General features: G+C 42.7%; 1 protein-coding gene across 1 annotated transcript; it reads left to right on the top strand.

Moving 5' to 3' along the window:
• Positions 1-306: 306 nt before the first annotated feature.
• On the top strand, positions 307-16784 carry LOC138954152 (cadherin EGF LAG seven-pass G-type receptor 2-like). Its single transcript, XM_070326053.1, has 17 exons — positions 307-315; positions 852-1034; positions 1496-1642; positions 2351-2539; positions 2859-2984; positions 3483-3668; positions 4117-4254; positions 4634-4831; positions 6100-6246; positions 7167-7352; positions 8115-8246; positions 8586-8786; positions 14004-14132; positions 14475-14663; positions 15377-15499; positions 16054-16267; positions 16780-16784. Exons 1-17 carry the CDS (start codon positions 307-309, stop codon positions 16782-16784), a joined length of 2502 nt encoding a protein of 833 aa, XP_070182154.1.
• The last annotated feature ends 610 nt before the right edge of the window (positions 16785-17394 follow it).

Consider the following 17394-nt stretch of genomic DNA (forward strand, 5'->3'; position numbering starts at 1 on the left):
AAATCACAAGCATACGAAGCAGTCCATGGTCTGGTTGATAATCATAAAACTTGATGTTTTACCCTTTTGCAAATGCTCTTGACATGAACACATTTATATACATCTTACAGTCAGAGTTCCGGGTCACAAACTACAGGCTGGATGGCGACAGCACAGCAACACGATTCTTCCAAGTCAGCAACAACGTGGAAACTGATGGTGTTGTGACTAATGCCTCAATCACTATCACTGATAGGGCGGGACTGACTGGTGATAATAACACAGAATACAGGGTGAGATTTTTCAAGCGCTACGTTTAAGGTTGGGATGACTCATGTTCGCTCTACATCTGTGTGTAGATTTCATATGAAAGAGAGAGTGTGGATGTGGGTGATTAACAGGCGTGTGTGTTTGTTTCTTTGTAAAGCCATGTCAACTAAACACTGGTTCCGGGGAAGATCTGCGTGCATGCAAGGGTGCTTAGAATTTGGTATCATGGGGTTGCAGCCGACATCTCATTTTTTCGTCACTTGTCGAAGTAAAACAAAAGAAAAGCGAATGGATATATTATCGTCATGACGACGACGATAGCGTTGTTGTTATTGACGACGACGACGATGATGATGATGATGATGATGATGATGATGATGATGATGATGATGATGATGATGATGATGATGGGAGATGATTACTATTTGACATCGACGTCTGCTCTTTATATAGTCATTAACTTTATGCTATGTTTAATACACAGCCTAAGTATGGTTCATGAAAACCAACGAAGACAACATTAGTTATAGATCATTCCGTTTGTAACCAACACCTGTTCCTCTAGCACATGCAGAAATAATCTTGCTTCTCATTTTTCTCAGCTGGAAGTTGTGGTTGAAGACGGTGCTGGGGAGTCCGCTCGTCAGACGCTTCTCCTCCCTTTTAGGCGCAACGTGTATCCGCCAACGTTTCTTGGCCCCTCCAGTGTCAACATCACGGTCAACGAGACACAGCAGCTGGACGTTCCCATTCTGACCGTTTCTGTGACAGACCAGGACCCGCAGGTTAGCATTTCTGACTCGTTGTGTGTGTATGTGTGTTGGGGGTTGCGGAGTGTGTGTTTGAGTGCGTGCGTGCGTGCGCGCGTGCGTATGTGTGTGTGTGTGTGTGTTTGTGTGTGTGTGTGCGTGCGTGCGTGTGTGTGTGTGTGTGTGTGTGTGTGTGTGTGTTTGTGTGTGTGTGAGTGTAAACGCAGGACACAACCAGTATTTCCTCGCGAAAGCAAAACTTACTAACTGCGTCAAGTGTTCTGTAGACGCAGGACACAACCAGTATTTCCCCGTGAAAGCAGACCTTACTTACTGTGTCAAGAAAAGAAGAAAAAAAGTGATTTTGGGTTAAAGCTTTTCATTTAAAAAAACCGGATCCATGTTGGAGACCGCGAAGACTTCGCTAGAGTTGAACATGGTGTGAATTTGTTTTCGATTATTTCGCATTTATATTGCAAGATGAGAATTCTCTTCAGGCACCCAACAACCATGTGGAGTGCTTTCTGGAGGCTGACGCAGAGACGCTGGCGTACTTCAAGGTGGCCAAAAATGGGGTGAATACCTGCGACATCTCCGTTCGATCGCCCCTGTATTCGGATTTCAACAGAAAACCACAATACAACGTGAGTGTGACACTCTTCTTTGCTGTTTGACGTTAACAAACAAAAAGTTTAGTATTCGTTATGTATTCTTTAAATTAAGTTAAGAATACAGAATATGTTATTGCCTAAAGTGAAAAATGTGCACTGGCATTGCGGTTAAGAAAACAGCACTCAGCTTTTACTGTCAGAACTTGAATTGTAACAGACGATTTTTTTTTTAATAACTCCGTTTGGATTGTTTGGGTAGTGAAAGAGTGAATGCTCTCGCTTTTCCGCTGACAAATAACTTTACACGTGTTCCCGTCCACGCGGTTCCACCCATACAAACCCGACAGAGTTATTTTCTGAATTCGTCTTTAAATAATTCTGTATCTTTTTAGAGCGGATAAACCTATTGAGGCAACAAGACCCAGTGGGAACTATTAGGAAAGGAGCTGTTTGTCGTTCTCAGTCTCAGGTCATGCAAAGAAAGACTGAATAACAAAGCAAGTCTGTAATTTCTGGCCAGACAAGGTTTTGTTGGTGTCATGTTGTGCATTAATCCTTTCCTTTTATTTGTTGTCGCGATTGCTGCTGTGCACGATTTACACTATAGGGCATGTTTGCACCCTTGATCGTCCTTTCAGGGACGAGGAACATATTTTTTCAATCATTAAAAGAAATTAATGAGCCGTCAATCATTCATTCAGGGATGAGGAGACTTGAACATGTTATTATGTTTGTCTCTAGCTTCAAATAGTTGCTCGTGATGGCGGATCGACCCCGCAAACTGCTGCCGTCAACTTGACAGTGAACGTCAACCGCAATCAGAACACACCTCAGTTCATCAACGTGGATTCCTACCCGAGAACAATCGATGAGAACATGCTGGTTGGCATATCTGTCACCCAAGTTACTGCTACTGATGAGGACAGAGTGGTTAGTTGTATGTGTGTTTGCGTGTGTGTGTGTGTGTGTGTGTGTGTGTGTGTGTGTGTGTGTGTGTGTGCGTGTGTATGTGTGTGTGTGTGTGTGTTCTCTCTCTCTCTCTCTCTCTCTCTCTCTCTCTCTCTCTCTCTCTCTCTCTCTCTCTCTCTCTCTCGCTCATTCTGAAAGGTGAATGGTGTGTTCCTTTTTTTTAATTTCATTTTTTACATCAGCACAGTAGACCTGTTGTGAGAAGAAGTAATCGATTCATTCGCTTCTCTCACAATATTACAGAGACTAAAATATAACATCTTTCACTTTCTGTGTCAAGGCCTACGGGACTGTGTCCTACTCCCTGATAGGCGACGGACCCTCACCAGACTACTTTACTGTGGACAGTGCTGGACGCATTACACTGACCAGCTCTCTGGCTGGCACTGAGCAGGACTACTTCGAGGTCAGTTAACTCTTCTCAAGCAGTGCGCACCCGCGCGCGCGCGTGTGTGTGTGTGTGTGTGTGTGTGTGTGTGAACGTGTGTGTGAACGCGTGTGTGAACGTGTGCTCACGCGCGCGCGTGTGTGTGTGTGTGTGTGTGTGTGTTTGTGTGTGTGTGTGTGTGTGTGTGTGTGAACGTGTGTGTGAACGCGTGTGTGAACGTGTGCTCACGCGTGTGTGTGTGTGTGTGTGTGTGTGTGTGTGTGTGTGTGTGTGTGTGAACGTGTGTGTGAACGCGTGTGTGAACGTGTGCTCACGCGCGTGTGTGTGTCTGTGTGTGTGTGTCTATGTGTGTGTCCGTGTGTGTGCATGTCCTTTCGAACGATTCAAAATCCAGGCCCTAACACAGAAACAGTGCTTAATCTGCTTAACTTAGCCCAGGCGCTCACTTTTTTCCTCGTGCCTTACTACTAAGTCCAAGCGATTTAATCTGAACGGTGTGATACAACTGATTTGCAGCTGCGCGTGCGAGCCTCCGACGATGGCACCCCTAGCTTGTTCAACGAGACAGTTGTGCGGATCACCATCAACAGGAACTTGCACGACCCGCAATGGATAGACACTGTCTACGAGGTTAATATCCTATCCACACAGAACCTTTCAGTACCAATCATCGCTCTGGGTGCAAGTGATGCAGATACCACGGTACGTATGTGTGGATAATGTATAAGCAACAGTGCACGTGTGTGTATGTTCGTGTGTGTATGTGTGTGTGTGTGTCTGTATGTTGCCATAGGTTTGTTCATATCTGCGTGACAGTGTATGTGAGCGCGGGCACGTGTGTACACATGTGTGGATGCGTGGTTTCATGCTAATAGGCATCATCATGTTTGTGTAAGCATGTGTGTTGTATGTGTTTCTGTATGTTGACATTGTAAACAGATTGCGCTTTTATGATTCTACAGATATGCCATTCTTTTTCTGTTAGGCAGATTGCAAGAAAATATGAAATCCAAGAAACACTACTTCCCTGTGCATCTTCCCTCGCAGCTTTTGTGTGCGTTGTCCAAATGCAAACTTCTGTGTGTAAACCTGTAGCGGTAATATATTAATAATGATCTTTACCTATCTTCTGCTTCCCCCAACTTAACAGGCACCGAACAATCAGACCGTGTTCTTTGCTGTGAATCCTACGGACAGTGCCCTCAACTGGTTCCAGTTTGATCAGAACGGGGACATCTCTGTACGTCTTCCCCTCTATGACAATACGAACAGAGACCAGAGGTTTGAGGTCAGTCCACTTGCATTTTGGTATACATTTCGTTCGTGTGTGTGTGTGTGTGTGTGTGTGTGTGTGTGTGTGTGTGTGTGTGTGTGTGTGTGTGTGTGTGTTCAACATTTCTGTGGACAATTTCATGTTCTTTATAGCTACAGACTAAAACTGTTAATTTTGCATTCGTTTGGCATCAGTAGATATAATTTCAATTTTCTTGCGATTTAAAAAAAACTATTTATGTGCAGAACATTGATGCCTGGCCTTACTGTTTCTTTCAGTTTTTGTTTCTGGTAAAACATAAGTATTTACCAGTTTCATTGTTTTGTCATTTATTCCTAAGTTAAGAGACATTTAGACCATATTTATTGCTAATGTTGATGCTATTTGCTTGCAGTGGCAGATGGGTATCCGAGATGGAGGCAACCCACCACGAGAGCAGGCGATCCGAGCGACAGTGGTGGTGAATGTGGGGTACAACCTGAATGCTCCAATCTTCACCGGCTGTCCGCCTCAGCCTAGGATAACTCTGAGAGAAGATATAGCCAGTGGCATCAATGCCTACACTGCCACAGTCAGTGACAGCGATGTTCAGGTGAGTGTTTCACTCTTTCTTGGGAAAACACTTTTGCGCACCATCTCAAACCTGACCAGGCTTTTACAGTGGATATGACCACCCTTCTGCTTGGTCACATACCAAAAGTTTGCACACTGACTGCTCGTTGTGGTGATTTGGAATTTTTGTATTACTGAAGTTCTTCAAATGTCACTAATGACTTTCACAAAATGAATTCATAAACAAATCCAATTGTGCACAGAGAGCGCCAAGGCTGTTTATATTTTGGTATGTGACCACGTTGAGGGTTCTTATCCTGTGTAAAAGGCGGTCCAGATCTGAAGAATGTATGATGATGAGTCTTAAGATGGAAGTAACTTTACTGATACCATGCAGAGGTCTCTGGAAATAATGAGGCTGTAAATTGGAGAGCGTGAGAAAAGTCTAAGAACAGGCTTCACTGTTACATTGCGTAGGGGAACTTCGGAAGTAACCAAGAACGCATTTGGACACGGTTACATCTGTCGGAATTTTGGCCATGCCTCTCCGGCATCGATCACGTACTGCTCATGAACCATTGATTACAACTCTATTGAATTCTACAAGTACTTGCTCAAAAGAAGATGCGTTTATTATATCTGCAAGCTACAGTGAAAACGATTTTGCATCCCTTGTGTTTTCCCCCCAAGGGTATCTGCTCTGAAGTACGAAATGGAAGTAAGTATGTTATCAAATTTCACCAATGTCTTCACTCCAGTGGCTGAAAATGGATCTGAAAGGAGAGTTGGTTAGTAGTTAGCTTCTGATAGCACGTTGAAAAACGTGTTGAAATATGTTCAGGGTAATGAGAAAACTGTTGGGTTCAATTCAATATCACCAAACTTCGGTTTCCATTCTATTTTGTCATGACAACTGTAATAGGGCGCAAGTTTCACTGGGGATAAAATGTGTTGATGGATTCGAAAGTAGGCCTTGCCTCTTGTTTCATTTTCCGTTTATATCCCTCTTTGAGCTAGTCCTCCGTATTTTGATGGTCTGGTTCCATAACGCTTATAATCAGAAAATAAGAAGAATCCTGCAGAAAATCTAATTCCTGAGAATACAGTCGCGGTAACTGCGATAGTGTCAACATGTTCGTATCACTTTTCTTGTAGTTTACACAAGAGGCGCCAGTAATAATACTGATTGTTCAACACCGCCTGACAGACTCATGACACTGAGTTACCATTGTAGGAGAAGTTCTACGTTGTACACAAACATAATATACTCACCTAACGTGTGTGCTGACTTTGTGGATTTGTCAACAGAGTCCCTTCAACTCGGTGAGCTTACGCATCATTGGAGATGATCATGCCCCAGGTCTTTTCCGCCTGGATCCGAACCCTGGATCCCCCACCCAGAGGCTGGTGATTGTGAATGGTAGTCTGGCTCAGGACAACGTTACTCAATACACGGTGAGTAGAAATTTCATGAACACTTTGTTATTGCAGTCGCTGGTGGGTGTGTGTGTGAGTGAGTGAGTGAGTGAGTGTGTGTGTATGTGTGTGTGTGTGTGTGTGGTGTGTGTGTGTGTGTGTGAGTGTGTGTGTGTGTGTGTGTGTGTGTGTGTGTGTGTGTGTGTGGGTATTGAAACAATATGCAGCGCTGGGCCTCCGGGATGAAAAACTTCACGTTGACATGATTTCATATGTTTAGAAAGCTAGTGTTTGGACAGTTCACACACTGGCAGGGCTCGGTGACCTCCAGACACAGTAAAAGTCTAGTTGACCCATGTCAAATTACAAGGTCAGCGCTGAGTCAGGTTCGTGCCAAAAATGGAAACCTATCTTTTTCTCAGCAGTTTATGCTAACAAAAAAGCATTTTAATTGACTCATTTAACAGCTGCTTTTCGAAATTAGAAAAAACAGTTTTGTAATTCTGTAACTTCCTATTTTGGACTCACCTGAGTAATCAGGAGACAAATCTTTAGAAAAAAAAACCGTAAAGTTGGTACGCCTCAGGCACTATTATGGAAAGTTTTCTGACGAATTAGACCTTAAAAAGTTCAAGGGACATTCGCTGTACTGTAATTTAGAAACACCCACAATGATTTGCTCAAAACTGCTTAGAAAATATGCCAAATAATTAAATAACATTTAATCAGCGAGCAGTTTGCTTCGCCCGGCTCTCCTGTGTCAGGAGTGTGGACTTCTGTTCGTCATCATACTTTATTTAGTTTTCATAGATACCAATTCGTCAAAGCAGAAGAATACCGTTGGATTGAGGAAGTCTCGCACACGCATGCATAAATCGTTGCTTAACACAAAAACAAACACTTCTTTCAGAACCTTTGGCTTCGGTCAGTGCTCCACAGACCTGATTCTCTGTCCACAGGTGAGGATCCTCGCCCAGGACGGAGGCCGACCTTCCCAATCTGCAACATGCGTGGTGACCTTTGCAATCAACCGCAACCTGAACACCCCAAGCTTCACTGACTCCAGTTACAGCGCCACAGTGTCGGAGTGTGTTGCCTTCGACACACCTGTAGTTAATGTTTCAGCCACCGACTCAGACCGTGTCGTAAGTACAACTTGTTTCGACCTTTTTGTGAGTGGTTGTTCAGTGGAACTCTCGTGCGCCTGTGGTGTACACTGTTGTTGGTGGTGTTGATGGTAGTGGTGGCTGTGGTGTTTGTTTGTGTGTGTGGTTTGTTTGTGTGTGTGGTTTGTGTGTGTGATTTGTGTGTGTGTGTGTGTGTGTGTGTGTGTGTGTGAATGGGTTTGTTAATACTTACAAAGGATGAATGTTACTTTCATGGTTCTTGTCCCATCGTTGCTTAATGTACAATTTAAGACCTCCTCTACGCGCACAAAAACAAACAGTCGCAAACAAACAGTCACAAACAAACAGTCACAAATTAACAAACAATCACAAACAAACAGTGTTTATTTCAGTAATTCTGACCATGCCTTTACTTACTCATCACGGAGTATAGTGTCAGTTGCTTTTAAAGTAGGATTAGGTTCCGTTTAATATCGTGTGTTTTCTTCTTAATCCTTGGGTGATGTAAACAATATTTATGGTACGGCACAATCAGCCGGTATACTTACATTAATTGCTTTTCATGAGATTTCATTTTGGGATTTCTTTGTTTTGGTTTTAAAAATGTTTGAGCTCGGGGAAGGTTAAAACTCATGATTTCACTCCAAATTAAAAACACACACACAAAATGAAAGATAACAAAATGTGTAGGCCCTACTTCAAAAACTGAAAAGTCAGTTTACTTATCAGCGATTTAGTAACTTGCTTTGGTTCATACACTTCCTTTTAATCTCCTGACAGGCACCGTTTAATGATCTCACCTTTGACATGAACCACACTTACTTCTATGTGTGGACGCAAGGAGCTGGAGTTGGAATCATCCATGTCAGGAGAGACCTGCGAACAGACATAACTAACCAAACAACCTACACTGTGAGTTGTACACAAAAAAGTGCTCTTCTTTCCCTTTACTTCTTTTCTCTATTATTGCTACGTACGTCGCCTTATTTTTCAAATCGCTTTTTAATGGCAGAGCTGACATAATCTCTTGGGTTGTTCTATTTCAATACGACAGTGGATGCAAAGTAACCTGTGCAGTCTTCGAAATTAATAATTCTCACTTGACTTGGAAGTCAGTACAGCAGTTAGGGAACCTTCTTCAGTGCCCGAGATAATGTTTCTCTTTTAAAATCTTGCTATATATATATATGCACAATCATTGCAACATTTTGATGGTTTTCTTCTGTGCTGAGATTTAAGTTCTGTGTCTAGTTTCCAGTAACCGTCCGGGATGGCGGTGGACTTTCGTCTACTGTCTCGGCTACAGTGAGTGTGCGACGTAACCTGAACACGCCTGAGTTTACTGATGTTGGCAGCACCGGGTTCTCTCTCACCGTTGATGACAATCTGAGCACTGGAACAAGTGTCTATGATGCTGATGCTACTGACGGTGATGCCGGTACAGGCACGGAGGTAAGTGAGATAGAGATCTCTTTCTTGTCGTTCGCTGTTACATCGTCAGTCCGGACTGCACCGCGAAACGTGCTGTCCTCTCCAAGTCCTCTCTGGGGCCGTATAGCTTCTTTTGTAGCGCTGTCTCCTTTGGCTAGATGGTGTCCCTCAGAGCATTGCGGTATGGACAAGCCTGCAGGATGTGCTCTGCTGTCTGATTCTTGCCACACGGATATAAGGGGGAGGGAACCAGCTTAGATGGAGATAGGATTGTGAGCGGGTGGAGGACGTAAGAGTGTACAATTAAGAGATTACTTACTTACTTACTGCCCGTTATGCCGGTTGGCATGTAGGGCAGCAACAAAGGACGAGAGATTACAGAGAGGGGTAAATGAACTGCCCAATTTCAGCATGTGTGTCCGCGTGTTCATGCTTGCAAAACTGCACGGTGCTTGCGAGGAAAGCAGCTAAGTTTAAAGTCAAGATCATAAACACAAAAAGTAGCAACATAATGTAGTGGAGGAGTGGAAGGGTAGTAGTAGATACACGAAGCCCAAGTCCAAGCGTCTTGTTTCAACTTTTTATTCAAGAAAACAATGCAAGGAAACGTAGAGGCCGAAGGCGAAACCCGTAGACAGCAAAGCAAGTGTAGTGTCGTGTTCAGCTGCTAGGAGCGAATGCATGCTTATGCGACGAAAATACAGTTTAACGACCTCTCTGCTTAGAGCAATTTGGGTCAAAGATATCAGAGCCGAAGCTCTACGATGTGTGCCTGGGTGAAGATGAGCTACAAAAAAAACAAAAAAAACAAAAAAAAAAACAACTTTTACTTTCCGTAATGGAAATGCTGGAAGAACAGGATTTAAAATCAATTCCTTGCAGGAGATACACGATTGTAGAGATTTATTCTTTCATTCCGAGGCAGAAATGCTTTTGTATTCAAGAAACGTGGAACGTTGCTATTCCGGAAGGGAATTGATTTGATTTGTTGGTACTTTAGAATAAAATTGTGAAAAGTGGCATCCGACTGATCATGGCAAAGGAGTGAGTGTCAGACCAAGGAGGGTCGTGGTGGAGAAGCTGAGGCACCCTCTACGTACTTGTGGATTCGGCGGCTAGTCAACTGGCGAAAAGCAAACCCGGTCCTCCCTAGGACCTATACTGGCCGGTTAAAAACATATGTACAGGGCTGCGACTTTATGTCGGTTTATTCATCAACGCCTTTATGGCACCCTCTGTCTACAGAGGCATGGGAAGGGGATCAGGTGAGGAGGCCAGAGATGTGTCTCTGTAACCCCCTCTGGGGTGGGGGTGAGAAAAAGGGGATAGGCTATTTACACTGTCAGACACAGTCGTTCGCATACTCTCGCACAGCTACAAAGGCCACCCTCCTCCTCCCATGCTTCTGCCGGTGTCCGGCTTATACTTATAGCCCCGGCGCGGACTGCACAGAAAGCACCGTCCGGCGGTGATGAAAATCGGACTGAATACGGCCAGAAACACGGAATCTGTGTTTCTTACACTTGCTTTACCCTACGTTATTTAAACAAATACATAACCAATCCTAACAAACAATACATCAAATTAAAGCTACGACCTTTAGCTTTCCATTGCAATAGATCACATTTCGTAAAAACTTATATTTATTTAGTATGATGCAAAAACAATGGTCCTAGTGAAGGCACTGAACCAACTTCAGTGCGGAAAATTACAAAACTCTCTAAACTGGAATAATGGACAAACTCATAAATCATACAGATAAAAAGAAGAACCCTAGACAAACATCATGATATGCGTTACTTGGGGGAAAATTATACATTGACTTAGTACGAAGCGGTAAAGTCCGAAAGTAAATGGAATCGGCTAAATTCCTGCGCGAGTACCTGTCTGCATAAATTAGCAATCTTTGCAGAGGAACCAAGCATCACTCATTACAACCAAATCCTTACAAACAAACTAAACTCTTATGCAACATAGATACGGGATATGTAATAGTGATACAAAAATGACAAAACAATGATTGAAAAGACAAAGATGAGTTTGTGAGAATCAATTTCTCTCGACGATGCATGAAAACCGGTCAAGGTCAGAGTGACGCTTTGGTCACTTCGAAGCATTATCGTAAATAACACAATAATATGCAACCATCCAGCCTAATCAGTGACTTCTATGCAAACCTAAATATAATTAGGACCGTATCAAAGATAAAAGGGACTTTGAAAGATAGAAGTTAGGTAGATATATAAAGAAAGGTATTTTATTAGAATTTGCGCCGGCAAGGTGCGCGCGCATCATCGTATCGTCTGCTATGGGATGGGTATCCCGTTTGTACTGTACACAAGGCTGTTTCGCTATGCGATGATTAGAGTGTTTAGGGTAGCAAAGTGCACTTAGCTACATCCCCCCCAACTCTTTTACATAATAATAATACGAATATTTATAACGCGCACATATCTCACCAACAGGCGACTCAAGGCGCACATACACTCGTTCACACACACGGAGACTTAAAGTCACTAGCACACACACACACCATCAAACATTAAAATATGTACAGTTATTCAGGGTGGGATGGGGTGGGCAGTGTATAATGCATGGATTATTTGGAAAAAAGGAATGTCTTGAGTGCAGATTTGAATGATTCGAGGGACTGTTGTTGGCGGAGGGGGAGAGGTAGTGTGTTCCATTGGCTAGGTGCTTGGAAAGAAAATGAGCGTTGACCTGCTGTTTTGAGTTTGGTGTGGGGGATGTTGAGCTTGAGGGCGGCCGCGCTGATTTTAAGAAAACAGGAAAGCCTAAGGGCTGAATTTATCAAACCATCTTAGATTATCCAAAAAGAGAAAAATTGCGAAAACTTTGCTTATGACTTTCACATATGTCACTGAGAAAATCGACAGTTACAAAAACATGTTCTCGTGATCAGTACCAGCTTTGCTAAATTAAAAGTGAGGCCTGCATTTTACAAAGTGTCTCACATATGATCAAAGTACTGCGTCAAAACATAAAAGTGCAAACAATGAGGAATTTCATGGGAAAACATTGCTACATTTATCAAATTTTCTCCACTGAGAAAAAGTAACACAATGTCAACACTACCATACAAAAATGCAACCTTCATCCCCACCAACCCGTTTAGTTGATAATATAGGATTTTTCTTTCAATGTGCGCTGTTGTATGCCCAAGCTCAACACTCACAAAAACTCTCGCTCACGGCTTTACAGCAAAGGCATCTTACTTTATCGCCACGTCATGAGTTAGATACGAGTTCATTACCCAAAATATATGTGTCAACCATAATTCCCGTTCATCAATTGTAGGGGTTTCTGCGCCTAAATCGTAAATAGGTAGCTTTACGGGCCAATGGCACTGAGGGCTTAACTTTGGACTTTTAACCGACTACTATTTAGACCTTACTGATCTCCAGAAATAATATGTGATGAAAACGGGGAAAAAATCTCAACGATACACATGGGTTACGATATACTCGCGAGTTTTATGTGCAAAACATTATTTAGCCCGGTTGAATGCAAGTACTAGTAGCATTGTTCTTTAGCTGCATCAGTCAAATTCAGCCTACCGAGTAAACGATCATTCAAAAAAATAAAATCAAGTTAATTGTTACCTTGCATGCAAGCAATTCGTTGTGACCGGCGAGGTGCTGGTACCGGTTGAGCAACAGGTGCAGGAGGAGGCACAGCAACCACAGCCGGACCCGCAAGAGCCGCAGGTCTGGGCCTTGGAAGTGTGATCCAGAGTTCGTCATCACTGTCACTCTCAGAGTCTGTTTCACTCGGCACTGAGGTAGCCGAAGACGGTGTATCTTCGTCTTGATTGTCAAGAGTCTCGGAGGCTGGCAGCAAGTCCTTTCTATTGACCGCTCGCTCCGCGCCACCAGCTAAAGGCGCGACGAGGTAGACGTGCTGATGTTCAGCGACGCGGCAGGTCACCCTGTAGATGTCTGGCTTCCAATAGTCCTGGATTTCGCAGCGCCAAATGTAGTGGAGGAGTGGAAGGGTAGTAGTAGATACACGAAGCCCAAGTCCAAGCGTCTTGTTTCAACTTTTTATTCAAGAAAACAATGCAAGGAAACGTAGAGGCCGAAGGCGAAACCCGTAGACAGCAAAGCAAGTGTAGTGTCGTGTTCAGCTGCTAGGAGCGAATGCATGCTTATGCCGGTGTCCGGCTTATACTTATAGCCCCGGCGCGGACTGCACAGAAAGCACCGTCCGGCGGTGATGAAAATCGGACTGAATACGGCCAGAAACACGGAATCTGTGTTTCTTACACTTGCTTTACCCTACGTTATTTAAACAAATACATAACCAATCCTAACAAACAATACATCAAATTAAAGCTACGACCTTTAGCTTTCCATTGCAATAGATCACATTTCGTAAAAACTTATATTTATTTAGTATGATGCAAAAACAATGGTCCTAGTGAAGGCACTGAACCAACTTCAGTGCGGAAAATTACAAAACTCTCTAAACTGGAATAATGGACAAACTCATAAATCATACAGATAAAAAGAAGAACCCTAGACAAACATCATGATATGCGTTACTTGGGGGAAAATTATACATTGACTTAGTACGAAGCGGTAAAGTCCGAAAGTAAATGGAATCGGCTAAATTCCTGCGCGAGTACCTGTCTGCATAAATTAGCAATCTTTGCAGAGGAACCAAGCATCACTCATTACAACCAAATCCTTACAAACAAACTAAAATCTTATGCAACATAGATACGGGATATGTAATAGTGATACAAAAATGACAAAACAATGATTGAAAAGACAAAGATGAGTTTGTGAGAATCAATTTCTCTCGACGATGCATGAAAACCGGTCAAGGTCAGAGTGACGCTTTGGTCAGTTCGAAGCATTATCGTAAATAACACAATAATATGCAGCCATCCAGCCTAATCAGTGACTTCTATGCAAACCTAAATATAATTAGGACCGTATCAAAGATAAAAGGGACTTTGAAAGATAGAAGTTAGGTAGATATATAAAGAAAGGTATTTTATTAGAATTTGCGCCGGCAAGGTGCGCGCGCATCATCGTATCGTCTGCTATGGGATGGGTATCCCGTTTGTACTGTACACAAGGCTGTTTCGCTATGCGATGATTAGAGTGTTTAGGGTAGCGAAGTGCACTTAGCTACATCAATATCCACATAATGGGGATTTGTTTTTAAATACATTTAGGCCTGACTATATACGGTTGTTTTGCCTACCAGGCAGAGTTCTTCAGCCTGGTGTACTCACTGGTCGGAGATGGAACAGCGCTTCCGTTCTTCACAATGGATGATGCGACAGGACTCATCACCACTCGTCAGTCCATCCGAGAGATAGACACCAATTTCACTGTAAGTTGGCAGTGTATATTGTGTGTGATTTAGAACAAAGAAAGGTCATTTAATACATCTGTCTTCTTTTCAGAAACATGCATGCGTATATTTCTCACAGTAACCATTGATTTTGCGTGGAAAGTATCATGGAGCGGGAATATTTGTTTCTACTGAAATCTGGCATTACTGGGATGAGGCGAAAGCATTCAGGTGTTTTCATGTAAAAATAAAAACATGGTGCGAGTCTTACTGGGGAAAAAAATCAATAACAGGTAGCAGATCCTGTGGTGTGAAGAAACAAACTAGACATGGCGCCCCTGGTGTCTTCTCTTGACGGATGAATACTTGTTTTTATTCCAGTTGCAAATGCAAGTGCGTGACAATGGGTGCCCTGCTCGATGGTCCCCCATTAAGACTCTTACCGTAAACGTCAACCGCAATCCCAACAGACCAGAGTTCCCCACCGCCCTCTACGTCGCCACCATCTCAGAGGAAACACTCTACGGCAGCTCAGTTGTAACTGTCTCTGCTACGGACGGTGATGCCTTGGTCAGTGTTCTTGATTTCAATTACGTATGTTTTAGAAAAAAGTCCTTTTCCCTCATTAGCTGAGACTTCGCGAAGCAGTCTCACGGTGCTGGACAACTGTGAATATCGGGTATAATTCAACTTAATGTTTCTCATTGTATTTGCAAAACGTGGATTTACCGTAACGTGTCTCATAGGAATATAGTTTGTAAATAAAAAGACATTACTTTTCTGCCTGTTATTTAAGTTTCGTCTTTGTCTAAATTCGTATTTTTCCAGAAAGCTACCCAGGTCAATGTCAGGGTCCTTCATTTTACACCACAGGCAGATTTTTCTTCGGCCTAAATCAACATGTCACAAATGCAAAAGTAATACCTTGTTTTCAGTAACCATTCTTGGCACAGTTAAGGGAGAAAGGAAGTTCTCCGAACCTATGGCACCGTAGGAAATAATGGCCATACGCATAACATTTTATTCTAAATAATTCAAGTCTAATGTGTGGAGTTTTAAGCGCACGGAAAAGAATTAGAGAAAGAAGAATAAAGGCTTAGTCAACCGATTGAAAATATCATCTAATTCATTCATTCTTGTTTTTGTGTGTGTTTGTGTTTTAACTGCTTATTTCAGGATCTCACTGAACAATGTCGACAGTGAGTAGATAGCTGTCGACAAGCAGTTGCATTTTCATGACTTGAGCAATTATGCACAACGTAATGTCGTACTTATTATTTCAGGCACCGTACAACACCGTGGTCTACGAGCTGGTGACTCCCAACAACCAGTTTGCCCTAAACAATCAGTCTGGTGAGATCAGTGTCAAGACAGATCTCACAAGCGAAACCAGTACTTCGTTTACTGTAAGTTGAAAAGAAATGATTTGTGAGAGCAAGAGGGATAGGGCTAGGGTGAGATCGAGACAGGGACTGAGGGGGCGGGAGTTAGATAGGGATTGTTTGCTCTGTGCATGCGTGTATGCGAGTGGTTGTGTGTATGCATGTGTGTGTGTGTGTGTCTGTGTCTGTGCCAGTGTTTGTATGAAGTATTGCTTGAAATGTGTCTCACTTAAACAAAGAGGCTAAATACAAATTAAACAAAACCAACGAACCAACCAACCAACCAAACAAACAAACAAACACACAAGCAAAACATAGAACACCGATGTTGTTACCGGAAGCGAACTTATTTGAAGAGGATCTTTAACGTTTTAAAGCGTCTCTTTGGAAATATCTTTGAACGAGAGCACGATTCGCACGTTTTGTGACAAATTCGTTGGCTTTGCATGTCTTTTAGAAACGTCTTGACCTAAAACGTGGCTTGGTGCAAACATATTTCTCTTCTTTAACTCAGAATGTATATGGCCTTGAAACAAAGCAGTACAGCTCCATCATGTTGTCTCACGTTTTTGTCGCAGTTTGACGTTAGAGCTGTTGACGGAGCAGGACAGACTAGTACAGCCACAGCCGAGGTGATGGTTAACATCATCCGCAACAACAACGACCCTGTGTTTCCTGACACAAACTGTACTGTGTCACTTTCCCCAAATGCTACTGTCGGCTCTGATGTTCTGACTGTGACGGCTACAGATGCTGACCCTGATACTATTGGAACCACAGGCAATCCTGTGAGTAAGATTATTAAGTGGGTTTGCACAGAAAATTGTAAGGGTGCAAGAGAGTGTAGACAGGAACGGGAGGGAGAAAGGTTGACAACTGACCTGAACATGAAATGTGGACAAAACAATCCAGTCTGTGATGTTAAATCCTGACTTTTTTGTTTGTATGTTTGTTTAAGCCTCTTTTGTGTTCAAAATCACTTCTTTGTATCACGTACTCAAACACAATTCTTACTTGCGCATTTTCACCGCTTGAATATATACAAACAATCTTACTGACCCAAAGAACAACAATTCTGTTTGTTTCACGCGGAGTGAAACTGTTTATTGGCTCACCTTAGTAATTAGTTAGTCATACTAATGAGCAGTGTTCGTCCATCCCCCGTCTCTCTAAACAAAAAACTCAACCTGGATGTGTTTTTTCAAACGTTCCAGTAACCCACCATTCTTGTTGCTTGATTCCAAATCAAGTTTAGTACAATACAGACATCTGTACGGTCATGCTGATATATCTGCTTTCTTCAGCTTGAAGCAGACGATTTTGACGTGTCTGGTAACGATTTCAGAGCAACTTTGGCAGTGACAGTCTGCGGTACAGCTTGATTGGCGATGATGGTCACCAGAACTTCTTTTCAATAAGCTCTTCATCGGGAAAGGTCAATTTGAGCCAGCCTCTCACCAGTGGAACAATAACCACATACAGGGTAACAAAATTAATACCTGGTTGAATGTCATCTGTGTTACTGTCTTTCCCAAATGCGATAAAGATATTCCTGCTGTACATGCAATAATACGCGTTTTCTGTCATTGGTTTTTATTTTTTGATTGACGGCTCAGCGTTCACTTTATTATGAATTAATAAACCCGTTTGTTCCAGATCTAGTGACTAAATCTGCTTGTTTGAAATTAGTTCTTGTTCTTTATATGAAAAAAAATCAGGGAATTTGTTGTTGTTGTTTGTTTTTGTTGTTGTTGTTGTTGTTGTTGTTGTCCCGGACTGAGTAACTCTTTTCCTGGTTGATGTTTCAGCTGCGTATTCTAGCCCAGGATGGAGCCCGCTTTACTCGCAGTGCTGTAAAAGTTTGTTCTGTGCTCGTTAATCGCGATCCGAATCCACCAATCGTCACCCCGCTGAATGCG

Source organism: Littorina saxatilis, linkage group LG2, assembly GCF_037325665.1.
Source record: "Littorina saxatilis isolate snail1 linkage group LG2, US_GU_Lsax_2.0, whole genome shotgun sequence".
NCBI classification, from domain to species: Eukaryota; Metazoa; Mollusca; class Gastropoda; order Littorinimorpha; family Littorinidae; genus Littorina; species Littorina saxatilis.

Excerpts from the sequence above, each read along its gene's own strand:
- LOC138954152 (XM_070326053.1), top strand. Across the intron at positions 6,247-7,166 it reads ACAACGTTACTCAATACACG|GTGAGGATCCTCGCCCAGGA; the intron begins GTGAGTAGAAAT and ends CTCTGTCCACAG. Across the intron at positions 14,664-15,376 it reads CTACGGACGGTGATGCCTTG|GCACCGTACAACACCGTGGT; the intron begins GTCAGTGTTCTT and ends TTATTATTTCAG.